This window comes from Eurypyga helias, unplaced genomic scaffold, assembly GCF_000690775.1.
Source record: "Eurypyga helias isolate BGI_N326 unplaced genomic scaffold, ASM69077v1 scaffold7429, whole genome shotgun sequence".
Lineage (NCBI taxonomy): Eukaryota > Metazoa > Chordata > Aves > Eurypygiformes > Eurypygidae > Eurypyga > Eurypyga helias.
The window spans coordinates 5,115-29,698 of NW_010273851.1; the positions used below are offsets into that span (position 1 = coordinate 5,115).

Here is a 24,584-nt window from a genome sequence, read left to right on the forward strand (position 1 = left end):
CGTGTGGGGTCGTCCCAGGGCTGCAGGCGGGTCTTTGCTCCCCCATGACTGTCCTTGGGTGCAGGGCACAGCCGGCCTCACCATGGGCTGTACCACGGGCTGCCGGGGAATCTCTGCTCTGGTGCTGGGAGCACCTCCTCCCCCTCACTCTGCACTGGATCTTGGTGTCTGCAGACTTCTCTCTCTCACATCTTGCTCTCTCTGTGGCAAGATCCATCCCTTCTCTTCCTTGGTTTTTTTTTCCTTCTCCAACACATTATCCCAGTGGCATTACAACTGTTGCTGATGGCCTCAGCCTTGGCCAGCAGTGGGTCCATCTTGGAGCCGGCTGGCACTGGCTCTGTCGGGCATAGGGGGGGTTCCTGTCGGACATAGGGGGGCTTCTAGCAGCTTTTCACAGAAGCCATCCCTGTAACCCCCCTGCTATCAAAACCTTGCCACACAAGCCCAATACAATAATTCAGAAAGATTTTGTGACTGAATGCTAGCAATGAAGTTATCTTTCGGTCATACTGCAAACAAGAGAACTTCATCTTTCTGTAACTGTGATAACAGGCTCACTTCAGCCTCTCAGAAAAAATATTTCTTCTTTCATTTCAGATTTCTCTGCCAAATTTCCTTAGACAGAAAAATCACTGCTAGAGCCACTGTCTGCTGCCTCATCATAGTGAGGCCTTTAAAAAAAGGCCAGCTGCAGAATTTCATGTCATAATCAGCAGAGGGAAGACCTTTGACAGATTCAGGAATGTGTTTTATATTAGTTTGTTATGAAAGGCTAAAATTGTCGGCATTTGAGCTCTGGGATTGTGCTTTTATCTGAGGCTCCATCAATTACAGGTGACATCTGATGAAAGTTGTTGTTTTGCTTTTTAGATTGATGTGTTCCTGGCCAGAAGTCTACTTGAGAAGCTGTATCTGTTTCAGGTATTTCAGTTACTTTTTATGCAGTGATAGTTTGTTTAAAATAAATTCAATAAGCAGTAACTTTCCTTAGTGCATCAGCCTGCCAAGATCTTGAACACAGGCAAGCCCATTTGTGTGTCGGTCTGTTGAAACGTTTAGTATTAATTCATTGTCAAGAGAGCAGTGGTCATTTATGGCACAGACATGTCATTAAATCGATCCCTTTAGCCACCCTAAGGAAGTGCTTTTAGTAGATGATGTCTTGTTACTGTGTTTTGGATACATTTGCAGTCTTGTAGCCACTTTCTGTCATCACTGATTTCTGCCATCCTCACGAAGCAAACATTTCTTTAGGAGTGGCCCTGTTTAAGACACCGTCATCAGTATTCGTAAATGGCTGCGAGTCGTCAGAAGAGCTGCCCTGTGTTGTGGAGATAAAACTCACTAGTGATTGAAGGTGGAAATATGTTAGGAAGGTAGAAGTCTGTTTCCAATTCTGCCACTGGATTTCTGTAGCTGTTTTATCCTTGTCATTCACTTTTCCCATCTGCAAAATGGGAAGTCTTTTGAGGCTGTTGGGTGAAATGTTCGTAATAAACCAGCAATGCTCACTGGCAAGCACACTGCCTCCTGTACAGACCCTGTGCACAGCACATGTCAGCAGAGTGTGGTTGGAGACAGCCAGATGTGGTGGACCAGGCCGTGCAGCCTTGCCTGCGAGACACCCACCGTTGCTCCATATCGGGAGTGAGCACTGCTTAGTGATGGGGCCTGGGGGTGTTCTGGAGAAATGGCAGCTCTGAGCAGGATGCAGCTGTGGCTGGAAGATTTCATTTGGATACCACGTTGTCCTCTCGGCTTTCCCAAACGATTCCAAAGAGACAGCCATGTAGCTAATCTTGGGTCTGGTGCCCTGGCTACCTACACGTGGCCCATGTCCTGTAAGCTAACGCTACTTAGGTAAACCCACAAATATTTTAGGTAATAACTCTCCAGAGAGGTAACGCTGAGGGATGGCGTTTTAATTGCTTCCAACACTGCCTTTTTCTGCTGGACTGATGTGTGGTACCATTTTCTTGTGGCATGTGAGGGGCAGGAAGGGGTTGTGTAATGATGAAAGCAGAGGACTTGGGGTGTGTGGGGCGGGAGGCAACAGCTCATACTCTCACATTGCCTGATGACTCACAAATCAGTCAAGTAATTTCTTTTCTTGATGTCTTATATCCATCTGGTAAGTGGATCTGCATGTGAGGGAACAGGGAAGATTAATTTCTGTGAAGTTCTTTGATCTTTAAATGAAGAGGGTTTTTATGAAATGGATTTCTTTTCCAGTATCCTATTCGTCCAGCTTCCATGACGTATGATGATGTTACACATCTGTCAGCGAAGATAAAACCAAAGCAGCAAAAGGTTGGTCAGCATTTCAGTCCAATCTGTAAAAGTAGCTTTATCATAGAATCATAGAATGTTGGAAGGGTTGGAAGGGACCTTAAAGATCATCTAGTTCCAACCCCTGCCATGGGCAGGGACACCTTCCGCTAGACCAGGTTGCTCCAAGCCTCATCCAGCCTGGCGTTGGACACTTCCAGGGATGGGGCATCCACAGCTTCGCTGGGCAACCTGTCCCAGTGCCTCCCCCCCCTCTCCAGGAAGAACTTCTTCCTGATATCTAATCTAAACCTCCCCGCTTTCAATTTAAACCCCTTACCCCTTGTCCTGTCACTACAGGCCCTTGTAAAAAGTCCCCCCCAGCTTCCTTGTAGCCCCTTCAGGTACTGGAAGGTGCTATAAGGTCTCCCTGGAGCCTTCTCTTCTCCAGGCTGAACAAGCCCAACTCTCTCAGCCTGTCCCCATGGCAGAGGTGCTCCAGCCCTCAGACCATCTTTGTGGCCTCCTCTGGACTCGCTCCAACCGGTCGATATCCTTCTGATGTGGGTTCCACAGCTGGATGGCAAATCCAAAAAGAGCAGAGCACAGGGGCAGAGTCCGTTTCCTCAGCCTGCTGGCCACACTTCTCCTGATGCAGCCCCGAATACTGTTGGTTTTCAACCAGGAAAACATTTCTCTTTGAACATCTGTCTGAAGTTTAAAGTTTGAGAGGGGGAATAGTTCTTGTAATTAAAAGCTTGGAGCTTATTTCTGCACATCAGGAATAACTATGAAGTCAGTGGTAAGTGCTGTAGTCCCAGACTGGCCACAGTAGAGGCCTTGGCCCCTGAAGAGGACATAGTTCCTTCATACTGCTTGGCACCCAAGCTAGAAGGAAACATACCTTATGTTTGAGAGATTCTGAATGCGTCCTCAGTGATAGGGAGGCTTGAAGGATATTGCTTGTGCCCTTGGTCTGTACTGGTAAGTGACCTAGACTGATAATGTAGGGAAGGTGTTTTTCAAGGCTGCCTAAAATCCTCTTGTCTCTCTGCTCCCGTTCGTTTACGTGGGAGTTTAGATGTCTCTAGCCTGTTGTTAAATGTCCCCATCCTACAAAACCCCGTATATATGCTGAACTTTATGCATGAGGTTTGCCCTGTGGATTTGAATGATGCTGCTTATCTATTGAAATTTGCTATAAACCTATGGAAATACTAGCACGTGTGGGACTGAATTTTACGTGACGTGTTCGGGGTTCTGCCATGGTAATTAGCTGTCTTTCCTTTCATATGATTTAGGTTGAACTGGAAATGGCCATTGATACTTTGAATCCTAACTACTGTCGCAGCAAAGGAGAACAGATTGCTCTCAATGTCGATGGCACGTGTACAGACGAAACAAGTACCTATTCCTCGTAGGTGTCCTCTTTGCCTTCATTTCCTTTCTGTGGTGAGCGTAGATGTATAGGTGTCCTCCAGGGCCTCAGGGAAAGGTGAGAACAAGGGGCTGTACAGTTGTGGGGGGTGCTTTAGGCACTGTTCTAAAGCAAGAATTCTTCGAAGTAACCTACATTTTTGGTGTGCTTCATGAATTCTGAATTGCAAACAGAATCATAGAATCACAGAATGGTTTGGGTTGGAAGGGACCTTAAAGACCATCTAGTTCCAACCACCTACCATGGGCAGGGACACCTTCCACTCGACCAGGTTGCTCCAAGCCACATCCAGCCTGGCCTTGGACCCTTCCAGGGATGGGGCATCCACAGCTTCTCTGGGCAACCTGTCCCAGTGCCTCCCCACCCTCTCTGGGAAGAATTCCTTCTTGTTAAGATGAGTGTATGTATTTGCTGCAGTCATTGATGCTCCATTTTGAGAACTGATTTCAGACTTTAACATCTGCGTGCCATATAGCCTGTAGAATACAATCTCGCAGCATTCATCTGTCTGCAGGAAGCTGATGGACAAGCAGACTTTCTGCTCTTCGCAAGCTGCGAGTAATGTTTCCCGCTATGCAGCTGCTGTTTATAAAAAAGGTATGTTTTTTTTTGCTTATCCCTCACGTCAGTGAAACATGCTCATTTCAGGGTTAAAACAAGACCTGGTTGTTCTTCAGTCTAGGTTTTAATTGACTCATGTGTCTTCAAAGAAAGGAAAATTCTTCCTTATCAGTGCCCCCAGTGTCCTTGAGAAGATGTAGCAAAATTGTAAATATGATGTCAGAATCCTGTGGGTTTGTAGATGCCTCCAGGATCTTAACAGTGCATGGTGGCCTGAAAGAATACACAGTTGGGGCATACATTTCTTGTTGTTATTTTTATTAGTCTCTAGCTAATTGTGTCTGTTTCGTCTTCCTGTTCAGTATTTTTGCCCCTCTGTCATCTCCTACCACCATCAGAGTTTTGATCTGAGGATCATGTGAGGTGTAGATAATGTAGATTGTCTTCGCTGATGGCTGTTGTACTAGGAGTCTCCTGAAGGTTTTATCAGTTCTGAGCAAGAATGGGGCTCTCTGCAAGATCTTGTGTCAACACAAAAAGGAAAGTTACAGAAATAGGTCTTTCATACCCTTGGAAATCCTGAGCACTGGCACAATTTTTCACTTCAATCCCTTTTTACATTTTACTGTATTTATGTTCAGTCGAAGCTGTGCCTTTACAGAGATGTGAGATGCTGAAAAGTGCTGTCCTTGAGCAGTGGGGAAAAAACCCAGTTCTGACCAACGTTAATTCTCTTTTTTAGGTGAACTTCACCTGACTCCGCTGCATGGAATTCTTCAGCTGAGGCCAAGCTTCACCTACTTGGACAAGGCTGATGCAAAACACCGAGAAAGAGAAGCTGCTAATGAAGGTAAGTGCTCCGTGACTTGTGTTTTCTTTTGGGAGGTGAGGTACAAGTTCTCTCTATCATTTTACTGATAAGAGTCGTTATATTCTGAAGGTGTTTATTAGAACAACATACTGATTATAAGGCCATTCCTCGGATTTTCGGTGGTGGTATTTTCACTGTAGCTGCATAACTGCTTTTGTGGGCACAGTGTGGGGGAGTGGCCGAAGGATGGGAGGTGATGGGTGGCGTCAAAGGGCAGCAGCATGGCGTGTGTCACCACTGCCACTGGAAAGTTGCCCTGCAAACCTTGTGGGAGCAGTATCTCCTGTGACAGGAGGGAGCAGTGTGGTGCTGTCATACATTCCATGGTTTGGCAAGCTGGGATTCAGTCCGTGGTTATGTAGTTTATTCTTCCTGCATGGACCCCCAAACAGTTACAGCTTGGCCTTGGCTTTTTTACTGCAGTGGTGTATTTATTCTGTTGTGGTTTTTGGCAGGTGGTGATTCCTCCCAGGATGAAGCTGAAGATGATGTTAAGCAAATTACTGTATGTCCAAATTTCCTTTTTATGGTAGTTCAGGCAACAGTTCACAAGAAAGCATGACAATCCATACCCAAATAAAAGGCCAGGAAGCATCAGCTAGTCCTGGTGACCCTGGGCTTGGGAGGGGGGAAGCAAAAGGGACTTGCATGTCTTGCATAAGCGTAAAGATGGCGCTGACAGCAGGGAGTGATTGATTTGAGCTAGAGCCCCTAGTTTCTGTTACTTATGTACCAGATAAATACTACAGGTGTTCTGTTTCAAGGACTTTGGGGCTGTATTTAATGATGCCCAAATCTTCTAGGTACGATTCTCCCGCCCTGAGACTGAACAAGCTCGTCAACGACGTGTTCAGTCCTATGAGTTCCTGCAGAAGAGACAAGCAGAAGAACACTGGGTGCATCTGCATTATTATGGCTTGAAGGTAGGTGTGTGCTGGCTGCAAAGGAGGGTGTCTGAGCCTGAAGGCTCAGCCAAGTCTAGGAATGTTTGTAAACTTGGGCCTGTGGGAATCAGGGAATCATCAAAAGATAATGCATAAAAGTAGGTCTGTAGGCTTGAACAGAGCCTGCAGTGTTCTGTACCTCCTCTGCTGGATAATGCTTTGGGGTCTCCACGCTGGAAAAGGTTTAAAACTGAGAGTTGGACAGACATAAATGGGGGTCTGAGTACAACAATCTTGCAGGTCTTGGGTTATGAAATGGACTTTGTTAAGAAAAAACAAACCAAAACCCAAACACAGAACAACTTGGGGACCCCAGTTAGTTGAGCATTGAGTAAAGTCCATTTTGTCTGCCCCACGTGCATGTCTGTCAGGAGATTTTGAAGTCGCAGCACCAGAAATGTTCCCACATCACGTGAGCATCATTCAGGAAGGTGAAAGCAGAAGATCAGTTAGTGATGTGGAGTGCTCGAGTGGTGCAGAAGTGACAGGGCGGTCACAGTTTGGAATGAGGAATCCGGATCTCTGGCATGTTGCATGTTTGCAGTATGTGGCAGTGACTCTTGGGTTTTTTCTGTATCTCCAGGATAGCCGTTCTGAACATGAGCGCCAGTATTTATTTAGTCAAGGTCATGGCCTTGCTGAAAACACGGAGTTAATTAAATCTCCCAGGTAATGGTTTGATGGGGATTGCAGTGATTTGTTGGGATTGTTTTCAGAGTAATAAGCAGGTATATTCTTTAACAGTCTGCTCTTTGATAATTCATGATAAAAATTGAATTGTTTAAAAAATACAAACTAGCCTTCAGCTTACTCAGGTTGCTTTGTTTCCTTCTACTCTACTCTCAGATGAAAACTAGTTGTTTAAACTTGCGATTGTAGCTTCTTGTAGATTATCGCAACCCCACATTATTGAGACTGCGAACACTGTAAAGGAAAAGTAAAGTAAAAGCTCCTTTTGGTTAAAATTAATTAAAGCTCTGAAGCCAATGACTTAGGTTGTTTGCAAATCTTACAGAATTTTCTGTTGTGATTTGTGAGAGACACCTGAGACTCCTTCAGCTTGTTTGGTGTTGCTCCTTGCTGACTGCAGTTAGACAGGAATCTTCCCATGGTGTATACTGATGATAACAGTTAATGCTTCACTGCAGTTGGACACAGCCCTGGCCCAGGGAATAGGAAAGTGGCAGGCTCTGTGTTTAATGGTGTGGGTGTATTTTTCGTAGCGTTTCACATCGCAGTGGAACAGTGCTAGGTGTTCTGAGAAGTCTTCGATCTGACTCTTTCCTCACAGACACTGGTAATTGCATGGGTGGAAGAGACTTTTTGCTGGTTGATGGCCTGGTTCTGTCTACAGGACTTCACGTGGCCCCTCTTACTGCTGTCAGAGCACCTGTGGTTAATGTATTTACTCCTGCAGTTCCTCTCTTTGGACACCTCTTCTGTGCAGGAGGGCTGGGCTTCTCACCCCCAGTTATTTCATCCCTTCTCTTTGGGCAGATGAACGTCAACAATAGTGAATTTACAGAGGAAGATGGGAGACAAAAGGGGAGAGCTCTCTTTCCAGGCTAATGTTCTGTAGATTCACAGAAATAGGATTGCTCTAAGCACGAAATAACTGTATTTAAACCTGGGAAGTCCCAAGACAAGCATTTTAAGGATGTGTTTTCTTTTCTTCTAGTGAATATTTAATGATGCTGATGCCTCCAAGCATAGAGGAAGATAAGTAAGTGTTTATACAGAATGTTCAAAGTCCATATTGGCACGATACTCTTTCTCATGGGCTGCAACTCTGCTTGTTTCTCTGCAGTGACAAACCAGTGGCTCCAAGCAATGTGCTGTCTATGGCCCAGCTGAGAACTTTGCCCCTGGCTGACCAGATTAAGATCCTCATGAAGAATGGTTTGTAACTTTTGTAATACATTCATACTTTGTGACTTCAAATTGCCTTAGATAAGGTACCTTTCCCAGCAGTACCAGTTCTCTCACCTCACCTCTGTCTGGCGCTCTGATTCTGTGAAGAATCCAAATCCCAAGCCTTTCCTTAAGACCTGCTGTGCAGAGCAGAGCAGTAACAGCAGATCTGACTGCTGCTCAGTATGTCTGCAGTCAGCTTCCTCTTGGAATAACTTCTGTCTGATGATAGCTTTCTGAATACATGTGTTTTGGCAGGTATCTCCTGGACTGTGGGATCTGAGCATGAATTAGAAGCTGAAGGTTAATGAAGCAAGCTGCACTTTGGCATTTTCTGGGAAGTTTTCAGTAACACACATTTTGAGCGTTATCTGGAAATTTTGTCTGTTACTGTCTGATGAGGGCAAATCCTGAGGACTTTGCCTCAGGGCCTTCCTGCCTTGTCAGGTGTTCCCAAATATTGCCAAAGGTGCAGATTTTTTAATTAGTATTATTTTATTAATGCATTGGTTTGAGAGCAGTTAAGCTAATCAACTTCAGTGCAACACTAGCAGGTACTTGTAGAAGAGATGCTGACTGTAGTGCAGAGGGAGGACTTGGTGGTTGGGTTTGGGGTTTTTTCTAAGATACAGCTTTGACCATGAACTTCAACAGAAGTCATAGGATCCAAGATTTATAAATCTATGTCTGCATCATGTGCACTGAAAAAACCCTTAATCTGGTGGGTACTTTGCCTTTCAGTGAAGGTCATGCCGTTTGCAAATCTGATGAGTTTAATGGGCTCTGGGACTGACTCTACGGCAGTTCTCCGCTGTATACAGCAGGTGGCAATGCTGGTCCAGGGAAACTGGGTGGTGAAGAGGTAAGGCTCGTCTTTGTTACTGGGACATGGTTTTCTGCTTTAAGGAGAGGATCAGAACAATGGGTTTATATACTCATCCTCCTTGTGTCCCAGAGTAGCCATGTTCTTAACTCACACTACTGTAAAATCTTGGTCTAATGCTTGGTGCTTTTTAGTGCAGTGAGATACTCAAAGGGCTGATGTTAAAGGATAATACATCAGTACCTACCCCAGCTAAAATTATGTCTGAGCAGTGATGCATTTTCACTTGAGTTACATCAGCTTTTTGATGTTGTCTTCACTCGTGTTCTTTTGTGAGAGGACTGTCCCAAATTCTTCCAGAGGCTCATGTCAAATACAAACACAGAAAATAAAACACAGGTCAGCTGTAGTATTCCTTAGCTAAATCCAGTCAAAGAAAGATCTTTGTGCTCCGTGCTATTCCCCAGTGGATGCTGCTCTTGTCAGCTCAAAGCTACCCTCTAGAAGGCATTACTTGCTTAATAAATCAAGTGGGGCATGCTGAGTGAACCACATGAAATGGATTCTCTATCATCCTCCTGTTTAGTAGGATAAAGCATCCCACTGGGAACTGGAGTCTAAAGTGCAGTAGGATTTTTTTTTTACCTGGATGGAGCACTGCATGCAGAGAATTCTAGTCTCTGGGATAGCTCTCTGTGCTAAGGTTGAGTGGCACCAGCCACCAGCCCAAGTCTGTTAGCAGGATGTGTTTCAGCTATTGTGATGCAGGCTCGTTTTAGCGATGTGAACAGTTTTTACAGCAACCCTCACTGCCCTCCAGCCGTTCCAGAAGGAAGCTGGAAGCAAGTTAAAAGACAGCATATTAGCATTCAGATTGTTTTCATACTACAGATGAGTCTTTGCTACTCATCTGAGGAGGATGTGTGTATCTTTAGTGGATGTGGCATGTCTGGGATGGTTGGGCACGGAGCAGCACGTGACACACCAGAGCTTTAAATGGAGAGGGGATCCATTTCTTGGACTGGGTGGGACCAAGGTCGTGAACCTGGTTGCTTTGAGGATTTGGAGACCATGCTAACAAATGTCATCCACTTGGTCTTGCAAGCAGGCAAGGACACAGGGTGGTGTTGGTCTCAGGGCTGTTGGTTCAAGCATGACGTTTTGCAGCAGTGTTCTCCTAAGCTCTTGATTGCTGGGAAAGAAATAAAACCTCTTATGCCCGGATGTCAGCATTTTGGCTGAATACTGCCTTCAAGGCTGTGTAGCAGGTTAGCCTGAGCATTCCTTAGGATTGTTCTGGTCTTGTTTACACCGATCCAAGGGAGGATAGGCTTTGCAAGAACAAAGCAGAGCTTGTACCTGTGCTGCACGCATCTGCTAGCCACAAGGCTGTGGTTTGCTGCTGTAAGCCTTTTTGCACCAGTGTAATTGCAGTGGTGTAATCACACCAATATTAACTCCTTTGATGAAGACCGTGCTTTGGATAAAGGTATAATTTAAGTGTAGAACAGAGAGGACGTTTGTTACGTTAACCTTCACCAATGCCATTTTTCTGGAATACCTAGTAACTAATCCATCTTCCTTTTTAATTAACAGTGATGTCCTCTACCCAAAAGATACTTCTAGTCCACATAGTGGAGTCCCTGCAGAAGTGCTGTGTAGAGGGAGAGACTTTGTTGTAAGTACAGAAGTGTGTGTGGGTTTTAAAGAAAAATGGAGGTGAGGTTTGCTGGAAGGTGGCAGCATTGCAAAACTTAGCTGCTCCTCTGCAATAGGGTGTTTTCTCCAAAGAAATAATTTGTACTTTAATCCTGAAGGTGTTGTTACAAGTCTGTCATGGGAGTGCTGGTGTAGACTGACATTGTGGCTGGCTGGCAGGTTCAGATAATCTGTCATTAACAGTAGCCATCCCTTTCCAATACATGTTGTAGAGCCACTATCACACAGCCCTCGCGATGCCAAGACTGGATAATAAAGTGCTTGTTTCTCCAGGTACATTTCTGTGGGCTCAGGACTGTGAGGTTTCCTGGATGGGAAAGCCTTGTTCTCCCTGGGTTTGCACTGTTCATCTTTAAAAAGGACTTTATTCCCCAGAGCTCCTGATCAATGGAATGACTTTGTTCCCAGGCACCTTTTGTGAGGAGTAGATGCACATGGAAGTTGAAATGAATACAGGTCTTGTAAACGCACACGTAGCCACAGCAGAAAGGAACAACCTCTGCATTGTATTTATTTTTGCTAACCATGGAAAGAATTAAGTTCCTAAGTCATTCCTAAGTTCCTATTCAGTTTGTGGCTTCCACCCATCAAAGAGAAGCTGACAGGTGCATTGGTCTCATTTTTTTTCAGTTAGACCTGACTGTTTCCCTTGTTTGCAAAGTTTTTCTTAGGAGATTTAGCTCTGAACAGGAGCGTGCTGTGCAAGAGACTGTAAGGATGATACAGTACTCGTGTAAGATAAAACTGATGGTGACTGAGACTGAGTTTTCATTGTGCTGTGGTGTCTGCCCAAGACACTGCCGTATGGAGACCGGGATTCAGATGTGACCCAGTGACCTAAGTCTTTAGGACGCAGCAGATTAGGTGGCATGTTGTGTGTAAAGTTCTAGGGGCCAGAAATTGTTACGCTCAGTTAAGTAAGCGGTAGTGTTGTAGTGATTAAGATGTAAAGATCAATTATTTGCATGTGAATTATGTCAAATGTACCTTGCATGAGAAATGGATCTGTGTTGGTCTAAAAGGCAAGTAATTTGCTGATTAGCTCTACAACAGGGAAAAAATGTTAAACAGTAGAAAGCATCGATATGTCTGGCTTTCAGACAAAGTGAAATGTCTGGTCAGAAGGCTCAGGAGTAGTATGCAATGCTGTATGGCATCTGTGGTCAAAATGTGGTGTAGCTTAAAAAGTGAACTTTATTTCGCTGTATAGATTTGTGTAAAGTAATTAATAAGGTTAAAAAGTATCTATGGCCAATAGCGACTTAATTAGTGTCCACCTGTTCCATGCTGTACTTTGGGCAGGAGGAAGAGCAATTTGTGTCCTTTCTGAAAGCTTCTGTCTTTTTCCCCAGATTCTCACTTAATAAATTCAGAGGACGTGAGCACCACTGGCTCGCGTTGAGGGTAAAGGGCCTAATGAGCAACGGCTGCCTCGGAGTTGCATGCGAGGAGAGCCAATCGATCTACTTTCTTTGGAGAGCAGCTTTTTGTCCTTTAAAACAGCAGTGCCCTGTGCCCTAAAGTGAGCGTGGTGGTTTTGTGTGTTTGTGGACAGAGAGAAGGATGCCTACATGACGTCGTAGGGCAGGAAGAAGTTGGCAGTAACGAGTTTTTGAATTCTTCGCAGCGTTATTAGCACGCACAGACTAAAAGAGGTTGTAGTCTATTTAAATGGAGACAGGAAGAAATTAAAGGGCATGTTCAGACAGTGTTCTGGCCAAGCCCTCATGCACCCTGTTAGCCTGTCCTCAGCAGCTGCCTCTCGAGATGTTACTGGGAGCTGCTCTGCAGACCACCTAGCTTTTCCATTGCCTGGGAGCAAGTAGGAGTGAGAGGCCGCCTCGGCAGAACTGTGTGACAGCAGTGTGCGCTGAAGAAGGGAACAGGCACTTTCCAGGGGGCTGTGTGCTGCAGAAAGGCAACAGTCATCAGCCTCTACAGGCCCCTACCTTAACAGAAGTGGATGAAGGGTTTCTTTAGGTTGGTGATCAGGTATGTGAGAGCTGAGCCTCAGGTGTGGCTTCTGGAGTCCCAGCAACACTGCAGTGGAATTTTTTTTTTTGAAGCTAAATGAAATTTGAGTTGAAGAGAGTCTTTATAGCTTTTGTAGTCACAGGTTCACCAAGGCAAACTGTGTTCTATCAAAGCTTTCAATACTGTGTTCATGGTCATTTGGGGACAGAAGAGGCCAGAAAGTGTTTTCCCACTACCTGGCCGAGAATCACCTACTTCCACGTTCTTGAAAGGAATCGGGTTCCCATTTTTCTGGTAACATTACTGAAAAGGGTCATTAATGCAATTTCAGTAAAGCAACTGCTAAGTACAGTTACTAGGTTGTCTCCTTTGTTCCCATCTAGATGTGGAAGTTCACACAGGACCGCTGGGTGGTGAGAAAAGAAGTGGCAGCAGTTACAAAGGTGAGTGTTGGGTGGTGTTTTTTCCTTCCTAAATCAGAAGTTGATGGTCAGTGTTGGCATTGTCTGCAGGTTGGTAGTGGATGCTGCTGCAAGCCTTTTCTCAGGTTCACAACATCTGCATTACTGCTGACTTGCAGTGTTGCTCACCAAGCATGCCTTTGCTTTGGAACGGGTACAGATACACACTCTTTTCAGACATGTTTTGAGCAGCTCTCACAGTTATGATGACTACAGGATGTGACTGTCCTTGTAGCTGAGCCACTGGAATGCATCTTGTCCGCTCATCTGTGTCAGTGGAAAGGCAAACCCAGTTTGAATTAGGCTGACTGTTTGTGCACCAGAGCAGATGAGTGCTCGTGCTGCCCACACTAGCTGCTCTGCTTTGGGTGTGTTGCAAAAGAGCAGCTCTTGTGTGGGTATTGGCCACTTGTCAGTGTTGAATAATAGCTTTAAAGCAGCTCAGGCACCCAGATGTTGTGTTAAAACTGGCAAATGAATGAGAAAGATTAAGTAAAGAGGACAAAAAATATTTCCTTAAAATGCAGTAAAAGGATAAGACAGGAGTCAGTTTATGCACAGACCGTCTGGTTTTAGAACGTAAGATTCAGTGCTGCTTAACAGCTGTGCACGTGTAGGTGCAGCATGTCTGACCTGCAGCTCTAAAATAAGGTCATCAGTGTAGAATATGCTTCTCTTCACAATAGAGCCTTTTCTTCTCAGTTTGGAAACTCCCTTTTCTTCATAAAACATGCCAGGAACTATCAGACTCTCAGGTGGTTAATCACCACTGCTCTCTGAAGTCCTGTTCTTTTAACGTTGTGTGAAAGTGTTGGTTCTGCAGAGAAGGATGAGCATCTCTGACGTAGCTGGGCGTGTGTTCATGGAGGTGCCCCATACATACCAGATTAGCGTGGAACACTGCCCATGGCTGCAAACGTCCGATGTAAAGTAACTTCTGTGTTATTTATGCTTTTTCTTTTAGCTTTGCCCCGAAGATGTGAAAGACTTCCTAGAGCACATGTCTGTGGCGAGAATAAACAAAGGTTGGGAGTTCATGCTCCCTTATGATGAAGACTTTGTTAAGAAGCATCCAGATATAGTTCAGAGGCAACATATGCTGTGGATGGGCATTCAGGCCAAGTACATGACTTGTTTTATTTTGGGGAATAAGCTAAAACCAGAACTGTGTAGTACAGCGTATCTGTAGACACTGACAGATAGTTGGATCTGTATGGGCTTGAAGGTTTCCCCGACAGTCACCAGGCAGTGGGGTGGGGGGTGTCACTGCACCATTCGGGTCGTTCCTGGTCCTTGGCTCCCTAGAGAAATTGGATGTTCTAGCTGATGGCTGCAGCTGGCATGGCTGCATCCAGGCCTAACAGCTGAAGCCGCCCTGGTGTATTTTGTCTTTCAGGTTAGAAAAGGTCTATAATCTCTTAAAGGAGCATTTGACACCAAAGAGACAAGAGGCACAATCAGGTAAATGGAATTGTGCTTGGATCATCTTCAAGCACATGCACCCCTCCATATTCCTTCCTGGGTGATGTTCTGGAGTTCCTCTGTGGATTTGAACATGATGGGGACTGGTCTTGTTTTCTTTAATATTTTTCCTTTCTTGCAATTTCTTCTGGATTATTTGAGACAGATCTTGGTCTGTACCAACATCACAGGTCTTGGGGTGACTCAAGCTTACTGTAGCATCCTTGTAGCAGAGCAGGGAGGATTTCTTGGCACTGGGGACTTGCTGTTCGGCAGTGTAAAACCAGCTAGTTTTGTTACCCACTTTTTCATTTAAGGCAGCTTGTATGGTCTAAGGATGTAAGGGCTCCTGAGTCGAGGGCGGGGCCAGTGCACAAGTAAGTCTCACCTCTCACTTTGCAAGCTAATGTGCATGAGGTGGGGTTTTTTATTTCCCCTGACTTGCACTGGGCACGGGTGGTGTGTTTGAGGGCTGAGCAATTACTGTGTTTGGCAGGGGCTGTAAGGAGGTGTGAAGCTGTCTCTTTTTGACATCCTTCACCACGGTTGCCGGTGAGAGTATTAAAGTAGCTGCTTCCTAATCCTAAAAGATTGTGAAAACTTGAGATTCCAGAGAGTTTTAACTAGGCGGTTGGCTCCTTGCCAGACACCGGAGCAAATGAAGAGTATAAGCAGAACTGACAAATGAGCGTATGAATCCATTTCAATGCCCTGTGTCTGATCTGCTTGGAAGGATTAGATGTTGGGTTATTTGGAGGGGATTAGCGAGCCTAACAGCAGAGAAGATAACAGCATGTGTGCTGTGCATGCTTTTGCCTTAAACACAGCACCTCTTCCCTTGGCTTTGAGACTAGTTTTCTCTGGTGCCAACACGCCCCTTCCTTTCACCTTTGGATCGCTGAGTGTGGAGAGGGCAGGAAGAGGTGCAGGATTGCATGTGCAAGGACTGCCTCCTGTCCCTTTCTCCCCATCACTGGGTAATAAGACAAAGAAGAGGGTCTCAGGCTCCCATACTGTGCATCTCATGATAAAAGGGTGTTCAGGTTCACTGTTAACCCCTTCACGCTCCTGGCTGTACCTGCAGGACATCCTTGTGCTGGCCCTCGCAGCAGGCCCCACCGGCCACTAAGACACAGTAGATACTAGTTACTGGGCAGCAAAGCATTTGGGTCACACACAGAGATGTGCAAGCAGCCTGTGTACTGGTCTGATGACTGTGGGAAAGGCCCTAGTGATTGAACAAATGCACTTTGTCTTTGCTTCAGGTTCCTTTTCAGGAACGCTCTTCTCCAGGCATCTGGCTTACAATTGTCAGCATGATTGTCTTTTTAAAAAAACAAATGTACACACGAAAACCCAACCCACCACCCCAAACTGAAATAAAATCTAGTTTAAAAAATGGGTTTATGCCTTAGGTTTCACAAGCAGATGATGTTTCCTGGGTTTATTTCACTGAGACCTTCAAGAAACGTTCTGCAGGACGGGAGCCTTGGTGAGATTTAGGATATCTCTTTGTTTCTTACTAGCTCATCCGTTGCTGGTTTCTGGGGAGCAAAGGGTCAACATGGCTAAAGCAAAAGTGAAGCAGAACTATGGGCAGCTGGAGAAGGACTTCCAGAAGCAAAAGGCAGAGTTGAAATCAAATGAGACCTCAGCCAAGATGGATGTTTCCAATATCCGCATTAAAGAGGAGCCTGTGAGTGATGAGGAGGCGATGGATACCTCGGCTTATGAGGGCATGAACAACGGCATTACCAACGGTCTCCATGCAGAGGAGGACTCCACGGACTCATTGAACGGCCACTTGCCTGGAGGCTGCATTGACCGGGTAGCCCAAGAACTGAAGGCATTTGTGTCCTCAACATTTAAGAAACAATTTGTACTCACCCTGAGTGAACTTAAACGATTATTTAACCTTCACTTAGCCAGTCTGCCTCCAGGACATACGTTGTTCAGTGGCATTTCGGACAAAATGTTACAGGACATGGTGTTGGACACTGGCTGTAAACAGATTTTGGTGCCTGTAAGTATGTTCTTCCCTGGGTGTACTCTGGGAGGAGGGATTGGGGGGGAAGTTAAACATCTGCGCTGTGAAATGTTTGTGTCCTGTGCTGAGGGACCGGCAGAACAGATGTGCTCAGAGTCCAGTACTGGCTGTATTGAAGCTGCTGGAGGTTTGTCTGGTGCCCTGTGTCTGGCGGGCCCTGCACTCTGCTTTCGTTGTTCAGTGGTGTGCTGCGTAGCTTAGTTGTCCCTGCGGCTCTGTTTGCAGGTCCAGGCTGTTGGGCTGCAGTGACTAACTGTCCCAGCTTGCTCCTGTTAACACCATCTAAGGCAGTCCCAGATTCCCATCGGCTCTCTCGGAGTTGCACAAGCTCCTTCTCTCAGGGACAGGATGCAGCCCGGGGAGGAAAAGTGGCACCGAGTGCTTGGGAGTGGCGAGGCACACCCAGCACAGCCCCCTGGGAAGCCACAGACCACGTCTGCAGCAGATTTCTTTGGTCAGGCCCTCCTAGACTGTGCAGAGGTGTCTGTGTCTTTATGGAAATGACGTGTGTGATTGCGTGAGACAGGGACAGGCTTCTGTGACAGCTTAAGAAAGGAAAAGGAATTTGGCATCATGGGAAAGAGCCTAAAAGGAAATTAATCTTACAAGACATCTGACGGTGCTGGCTGGGCTGCAACCAGAGAGCTTGGGAGTCAGCTGCCTTGGGGGAGAGAGGAAGAGAAATGCAAACTGCTGGAAAGAGGAGGAAGCAGGCAGGCAGACGAGAGCCTGCAGCATGGGAGCTGAAACCCAGCTCAGCAATAAGGGTTGCTGGCGGGGGGCAGAAATGGCATATTCAGTCATGTGCAGAGTACGTGTTGCGGCACCTGGGAACAGACTTGAAATGCCACTAGGGAGACCACCAGTTTTGGTAGTTCCTGCTTTCTCTTGACAGCTTCTGAGTCCCATGGTGGTGTTTGCCTGGAACTGCCTCGGCACTGTCCGGGCTCTCCTTCGCAGGGGTGCAGCGTGTGCCTGGGCCGTGCTGGTGGTGAGCAGCTGGGGTCATCACTGCTCTCTTCCTTGGGACTGGGACTTCTTGCTTTGGAAATCTGGGGATTTGGGGAATCATTCTGTCCACTCTCTGCTTAAAGGCTGTGAGGAGTGACAGTGGGATAGTTTCTGTTTTTTCAAAAACCAACCAAAATAAAGCCCTCCCAAAGAGAGGTCGTTGGAAACTTCCTTCTGTCTGGAAAGCCTGTCAGAGGAGACCTGCAGAGATGTAGCAGTGGTCACTGGAACGTCTCTTGATGGAGGTCTCCTCTGAGTTTTAGTTCTGCTGACCCAGAATGGACTGCAGAATTTGAGAGAGGAGCCTGTGTAAGCCTGTGCTGTTATCAGCTATGTAAACTGTTACCCTCAGGCTTCCCCGATGTTCTGGGCAGATGGCAGAGGTGCCAGGGCTGCTTTTCTTCTCTGTGTGGGCTCATACACATCGGTATTTCTTGATTGTTCCCCTGGCCAGTTTTGTCAGAGTGCAGCGAGGATGGCTGAGCTCGGGGGAAGCCTGGAGGGTTGTTTAGTGTGGGATTTCATAGTTGCTCATTAGTTTTCTGTAATTGAAAGGGCTTTGGTGATAAAAATCAATGATCTGAGGTAATTAAAATGATGTTCTGTAGGGGGTGAAGACACTCTTGGCTTATGGGCTGCCCTATTATAGAAAATATGTGGCTGAAAATGGCAATTTAAACGTTACTGGGGGAATGCAGGATTTATTATAAAGCTGACCAGCTGCACCCAGGGCATGAGATAAGTGGTGTTTGTGGGAGTCAGAAGAGATGCCGCTCCGGCTCTGGCTGCAGCTGAGGCCGTGGGGATGTCTGCAGGGTGCTGTGCTCGCCTGTGCTTTGTAGCATCCTCAGGTGGGAGCTACAAAGCCCAGGTAAGGGAACAGTGAATCCTGGGCAGAGGCAGCTGGGTGCAGCGGGCTGCTGCCGCCCTCAGGGAGGGCGAGCAGAGGCACCCTGGGCACACTGGCACTGCGCTGCGGCCAGAGCCTGCGCAGGCCGAGCCTGCGGCCAGCCTCATGGGTGGACTCACTCCTGAGTATCTGCACCCGTTTCCTGCAGGCAGGTGGGGGTGCATGGGGGTGGCTGGCTCCTCCTGGCTCCTCCCTGGTGGTCTGTGGGGCAGCACAGTTCTGCCCAAATCTTGAGAATATTTCTGAGGCCTCAGGAAGTGACGGAAACGTCGCTGCATCCTGCCCGGCTAACGGGAGAGGGATGCAGCCCTGTGCTTGCAGCGAGCCTTGTGGGCTGCTGCCGATGCCAGGCTCAGCAGTTCCCTTGAGGATCACCCCAGCTCATAAGGGTTGGTTTTCTCCTGGCAGGCTCAGCCCCTTTCAGTCTGGTTTAGCTGTAGTGTGAGGCTGCCCAGCAGTGGCTATTTTTGGGGTGTTGCTCAGTGCTTGAGTGAGACATCCCAAAGCCACGGGCTCCTCCCCAAAAGCTTCCGTTTTAGCGTGGCAGCCCTGGGGATCCAGGCAGCAGATCAACTGGAAGCCATGCACTCTAGATGAGAGCAGGAAGGGGCAGAGGGCAGGTCTTTTAAAGAAGGATTTTGAAGGCAGTGGAGAGCTGTTTGAGGGTGGAGCTGGAGAGATTAAGATCACAAACATAAAATGGCAGAGAGACAGGAAAGCAGCTCGGACAGAGCAGCGTGTCTCTGCCTGTGGACAGGCCGTACGACAGAAGCGAGTGAGCAGGGTGCAGTGTTTGCAGTGTAAGACTGGAGGGAAGGAGAGATTCGGTGGGTTTTTCTTCCCAAGTAAGTATTGTGTTGGTTTGGAAGCTGTTCCCTCGTGGAATGGCCAGATTAACTTAGCTGCGTTTCAGACTTGGGGCTGAGGCGGGAGGAGTTTGCACTCTGGTTGAGTGACTCTCCAGCAAGGCAGCTGTGGCTGGGTGCTCCCAGTATCCTGCGTTTTGCCTTCCTGCTGCAGCCTGTCTCTGGAGGAAAGCTAAAGTATTTTATTTTACCTGTGCTGGAAGCACGCAAGGGATATTATGAGTGACCTTACGAGAACTGTGCCAGATGTTCTGAGCCTAATAAACCTGAATCCTGGCTCTAAACCAGGTGTAAAACCTGGTTATATTCCTGCCGTGTGGACCAACAGGAGAGCCAAAGGTGCTAATCCCACCAGGCAGCTCCCGTGGACACCACCTCCCTTTGCAGTAAGATGAGATGCAGAGCGTGAGGGGAAGGGCCGATCTTTCACTTTGATGCCGAAGTCTTCTGGTGCGGTGTAAGGGGGGCTGGGAAGAAAGGTTTGGTGTGTACCATCAGCCCAGAGCGAGGGATACTGGGACAATCAGGACTGGCTGTTCACAGATGACAGATTTAGGTTGTCTGGGTGGTTAGCAAAGAATAGATTGTTGGTGACAGGCAGGAAGAGACATGTCAGGAGCAAAGGCATATTCCAGCATTGCTCATTAGTTACTGCTCCAAGGGGAAACATTAAGGCAAATGGATGGGATTTAATTTCTTTTAGGAATTTGGGGCATGGAGGGGAGTCAGTTGTGCTCCTTCCTGTATGCAGGGGTGTGAGGCCTCTGCCTCAGAAAAAACAAGTTTATTTCTCAAGTTTGGCACATGGGAAACAAACAAACCAACCGAATCACTTTGGCTTTGGGGCCCGAAATGAGCAAGTGTCTGGTTTGTTGTCCATCAGCATTCAGTCCTCTGGAGTGCAGTCTGCCCCAAAACAGGTGACAAATACAGCCTGTCAGGAATGCTGACGTGGGATTAGTGAAGCAGATAAATACAGGATAGAGGCTGAATCTCTAAAACCTGCCACTGTGAATGTAGAAACCCTCAGCAGGACCGTGCAGTGCACTGGGTGCTCTCAGTTGAATACTGCTTTGGATGGTGCAGTAGCCAACAATGCCGACAGGAAAGACCTAGACATCTCACTGTGATACACCAGTTAAGGTCCCAGCCTTGAGACTGGTCTTCTGGTATGTGGTGGTTGGCCCCTGTCCAAGGGGAAACTGTCTGCCTGCAAAATTCACAGGGTCCCAGGATGCCCGGAGGTTGCCATGTAAAGCTCCGAAGTGGTCGGTGGTGTGCCAGACGGGGCCCGTGGCACTGCTGCGGGTGACCCCACCGTGACCAGAAGCATCAGTCAGACGTGGCTCGGGCGTGTCAAGGGTACCATGGTGCTCGCCCTACTCCCTAGACCACAGTGACCCCCTCGTTAATTTGGGGTTTGTGTGCCACAGGATCCTGGCAGGGCAGGTTTGATACAGGTGGTTTTCCTCTTGAAGTCACTGGGGCCTGCGAGGTGTGTGGCGCCGGGCCGGGCCTGAGCAGGCACAGGGGCTGCCAGAGCAAAGTCACCCCTTCGAGCATGGAACGGGAGAGGCATTTACGTTGTTTCAGCAGTTCTCACTGCATAGCAACAATGGTTTTGATTCAGTAATAGGTGTCCAGGGATACCGCATCACAGCATCGTTAAGCAGAACTCATTAAACAGATGGTTATTTTTAACAGCCTCTTGTTCTCAGTTTCCTCCACAGACTGCTGCTTCACCAGATGAGCTGAAGGTCTATGCGCTTTGGGAAGCTGGTGACACTTATGATCAGGTAAAGATCATAAAGATCAAGTGACATTCCCAAATACAAGTTTATAGAGCATTTGGCATTGTTTGAATTTGGGTTTCTGGGAGTGGTACAGCAGGTCGTTTTCCTCCTTCCCTGCTAAGTGTCCTGTTTTCAGTACCTCCTGTTGGCAGCTGAGAGGAAGCTCTGAGCTCACAGGGTGATCATTGCTGGGTCAAGAGAAGGCAGTGTGAGCACAGCCAACATCCTATGTTGGTAAGACCTGTCCGCAGCTCAGTGGCATACAGATAATTCCGAAGGCGTGAGGAGAGGATTCTGCAGTGCAGACTGCACACCAGATCTAGTGCTTTTTTTTTTCTTTGATGGTAATGCAACATTAACCAGAGGTGAAAGGGTGATGTTACCTGATGTATCTGTCTGTAGTTAGAACAGGAGAAGATTGCAGTGTCTGTGAGCATCTCCTGAGTTGTAATTGCCGTCAGAGCAAATGAAGTGAAAGGGCAGGCCCCTAACAAGATGTGGATGGGCACTGTTAACTCCTGTGTCCGTGATCTAAACCGGTCTTTGTAAGAACGAGTCGAGCAGTGTCCAGCCTCCTGGCTGGAGTGGGCTATGTGAACTCCTGCGGAAGCATTTGAGAGGACTGTGTTGCAGCCCCTTCTTCAGCATGTTTTTGTGCCTGTGGAGGTGCCCCACGTCGCAGGAGAGGGGCAGATCCTGCCACGGGGTGTGGAGAGACTCCTGTAGGGCCCTTGGAGGCCCTGCTACAGAGCAGATGTGTGTGAGATGGTTGTGGGATTGCGAAGCAACAATCCTCTGATGTAATTCAGTGAATGGTTTGTCCAGTCTAAGGCACATGCAGCTCTGAGATACAGAAAGATGGAAAAAGCTGTTCTTCTCTTTGTGCTTACGATACATTTTCTTCTAAAGCATCGTCAAGTTTTGCTTGAAATCTTTTCGAAAAACTACCGAGTGCGCAGGAATGTCATCCAGAATCAGCTGAGCCAGGAATGTGGGGAGGATCTAAACAAGCAGGAGGTGGATAGAGTGTTAAAGGTAAGTTTCTGTTCTGGCGTGGGTTTGATGCAATTAAAACATGAATTTTTAATGCTTGGTTGGAGCAAAGGATCATGTTTTAACTTGAACTGACAAACAATAAGGATGTGACAAACGATCAGGATGACGGAACAGTTGTTGGAATGTGGACAAAGCCTGGTTTTCAGCTTGTTTTCGTAAACGTAGTCTTGTCTCATCCTACCTCCTTTCTCTCAAAGGAGCAGTGATTGCGACTCATGCGTTACTTTGTGTTGTTGCAGCAAATCTTTGTCAGCGTGGGCCAGCAGAGAATGCAGTGTAGCAAATGGGATACTTCAGTTGGTTTTAAGTAAGGTGGAGTTAAACATTAAGGAGGTGGGAGGGTTCTGCAGTGTTCTGCATTCCCCAGCTGGCTGCTCTTGGTTGAAGCTGAAGAGCACAAGTGGCACAGACTCACAAGGAAATGCAGCAAAACCCCAGCCAAAACAAGCAGGCATAGTAGTAGTTAACACTACTAACTAGTAGTTAACACTACTAACATCTCACTGTGAGTGTTTATTGGAATCCTTTCATCTCTGTCTTGGAAGGTGCACCATTTACGTGCTAAAGACGTTTCAGGTGTCAGGTACAGACCACACAGGCCATGATGACAAGCTTTAAAAGCGATGCAGAAAGTTGCCAACTAATGTCATGCTTTAGTCATCGCTGCTGGGCCGTCGCTCTCTGTCACTCACCTCAGTGAGACATGAGCGTAGGCACTTCACTGCTTTGGGATCCGCCAGCGGACAGTAGCGTAGCTGAAAACTCACAGACGTGTGGCAGTCATAAAGAGCAAACTGGTCTTGCTTGGAAGCATCTGGTCGCCTTAGCTCAGACAGTTCTGCCCCCTAGAGAGAATTCCATGGGGCTTGGGTGTGCTGGGAGATTGGCCAAGCAAGTCGATGAGCTGGGAGACAGCTCTCCTGGAGCATCTGGATCGGCACTCGGTTTTCATGGTGCTGTTGCGGTTTAACACACAAGGTGTTTCTAGAAAAAACACCTTCCCCCGAAGGACTGGGTACTGCTTTTACGTACGCCACCAGGCAGTCGTGCGACCAGCGTCTGTTGTGTCAGACTTTGCCCTGAATACATTTGTCACACAAATACGTGAAATCACCTGTTTCTGAAAGAGAAGCTAGAAGTATGATTTAATGAAGTAGGATTCTCGGGCTTCTTTAAGCCACAGGAGATTGGATTCCTCTTTGAACGGAATTGGATTGGTTGTCTCCTGTGCCCCACCTGCGTGTGCTCCTTTGTTATGCACAGAGGGACGGGTTTGCGTTTTTGCAGCTACAGATCAAGTCTGCACACCCTCTTTCTACCCTCCACACTTAACTTCTTACTCGTTTTTGAGGTGTGCAAGCCCCGCGACTTCGCAGTGTTTTCGCTGTACGCTCCAGAGCGGCCGTTCCGTAGCAGTACTGGTGTTGCGTGACCGACACGGGGCAGGGGGAGCAAAAGCAAGAGACCGTTAGCTCAGAACTCAGGAGACTTGGGGCTCAGCTCACAGGAACAAGATGAGCCACAGGAAAAGCCGCACACTGAGCTTTGCTGTGCGCCTCCCCGCTGCCAGCCCAGCAGACGTGCGACCACCGAAGCACGGGCCGAGGTTTGACGCTTCAGTGTCGCAGAACGTTGTTCTCGGCCTTAAAAGGCTTCAGGGCAGGTGACTGCCTTCGCGATCCATCCCGTTCCCACGGCGTCTCTGGAGCTTCAGCCTGCGTTTCCCCTCTGCTCCCCGTGGCCTTTCCTGAGCTGGCTTCTGCGCAATCCCCGACTTCTCCCCGGAACGGCTGGGTTCTTGCTGGCAGCACCTTATCCTCCCCCTGGCCTCTCAGCAACCCTCTCCTTGTCTTTCTCACCTTCATTTAAGCCGTCTGGACTTCAGGGTGGCGATAACCTGCTGCTCTGGATTCCTGCTCCGCCTTGCGCACCAGAGAGACTTCTGTCACCCATCGCATCTCTTGTCCCAGGGCCAGGCCGCGGTTCCCCACACCTCACGGCCTTTCCCTTTCTCCCCAGGACTGCTGCGTGAGCTACGGTGGCATGTGGTATCTTAAGGGGACGGTGCAGTCTTGACAGCGGCGGTGGCAGTTTCAAGCCATCTCCAGGAAGGAAGAGGAAACCTGCAGCGGGCAGCAGAGAGAGAGCGATGCCGCGGCCTTGGGAGCGTGGGACAGGATCCGACCGACCTGGGGGCACGTGGGCATTGCAGACAGTCGCTGGCCAAAACGCCCGCGCTGCCATGTCCGCCTAAGCACGAGAGCAGCTGGGAGGGCAGCGTGGGACCCCGTCTGCAGGCTGATTAATCTGGGATTTCTAGTGTATTTCAATCCTCATTCTGTTTCATTATCAAAAATAAAACCATATACTGATGCAGACATGATGGAAAATCACAGTCCAATACTTTATTTTGTAAGTAACGCCAATAAATTAAACTTGTTTACAAACATCCCAGGTTTTGTTACGT

The 24,584-nt window shown here is 47.5% G+C and overlaps 1 protein-coding gene across 4 annotated transcripts in view; it reads left to right on the forward strand.

Annotated features, from left to right (window-relative positions):
* Positions 1 to 24,302, forward strand: part of POLR3E (polymerase (RNA) III (DNA directed) polypeptide E (80kD)) — a 25,744-nt gene extending 1,442 nt beyond the window's left edge. Inside the window, exons 2-20 of one of the 4 annotated variants that reach the window (XM_010159617.1) lie at positions 874 to 924; positions 2,236 to 2,313; positions 3,573 to 3,688; positions 4,224 to 4,306; positions 5,013 to 5,120; positions 5,597 to 5,646; positions 5,945 to 6,064; positions 6,669 to 6,754; positions 7,764 to 7,808; positions 7,893 to 7,984; positions 8,738 to 8,858; positions 10,416 to 10,497; positions 12,896 to 12,955; positions 13,938 to 14,095; positions 14,370 to 14,434; positions 15,961 to 16,457; positions 20,987 to 21,064; positions 21,971 to 22,096; positions 24,137 to 24,302. In XM_010159617.1, the coding sequence (XP_010157919.1) occupies positions 874 to 924; positions 2,236 to 2,313; positions 3,573 to 3,688; positions 4,224 to 4,306; positions 5,013 to 5,120; positions 5,597 to 5,646; positions 5,945 to 6,064; positions 6,669 to 6,754; positions 7,764 to 7,808; positions 7,893 to 7,984; positions 8,738 to 8,858; positions 10,416 to 10,497; positions 12,896 to 12,955; positions 13,938 to 14,095; positions 14,370 to 14,434; positions 15,961 to 16,457; positions 20,987 to 21,064; positions 21,971 to 22,096; positions 24,137 to 24,193 (2,073 nt within the window). In that variant the 3' untranslated portion in view covers positions 24,194 to 24,302. The remainder of the gene's footprint in view (positions 1 to 873; positions 925 to 2,235; positions 2,314 to 3,572; positions 3,689 to 4,223; positions 4,307 to 5,012; positions 5,121 to 5,596; positions 5,647 to 5,944; positions 6,065 to 6,668; positions 6,755 to 7,763; positions 7,809 to 7,892; positions 7,985 to 8,737; positions 8,859 to 10,415; positions 10,498 to 12,895; positions 12,956 to 13,937; positions 14,096 to 14,369; positions 14,435 to 15,960; positions 16,458 to 20,986; positions 21,065 to 21,970; positions 22,097 to 24,136) is intronic. The other 3 variants (XM_010159618.1, XM_010159620.1, XM_010159619.1) reach the window with 3 other exon arrangements.
* Positions 24,303 to 24,584: the final 282 nt, after the last annotated feature.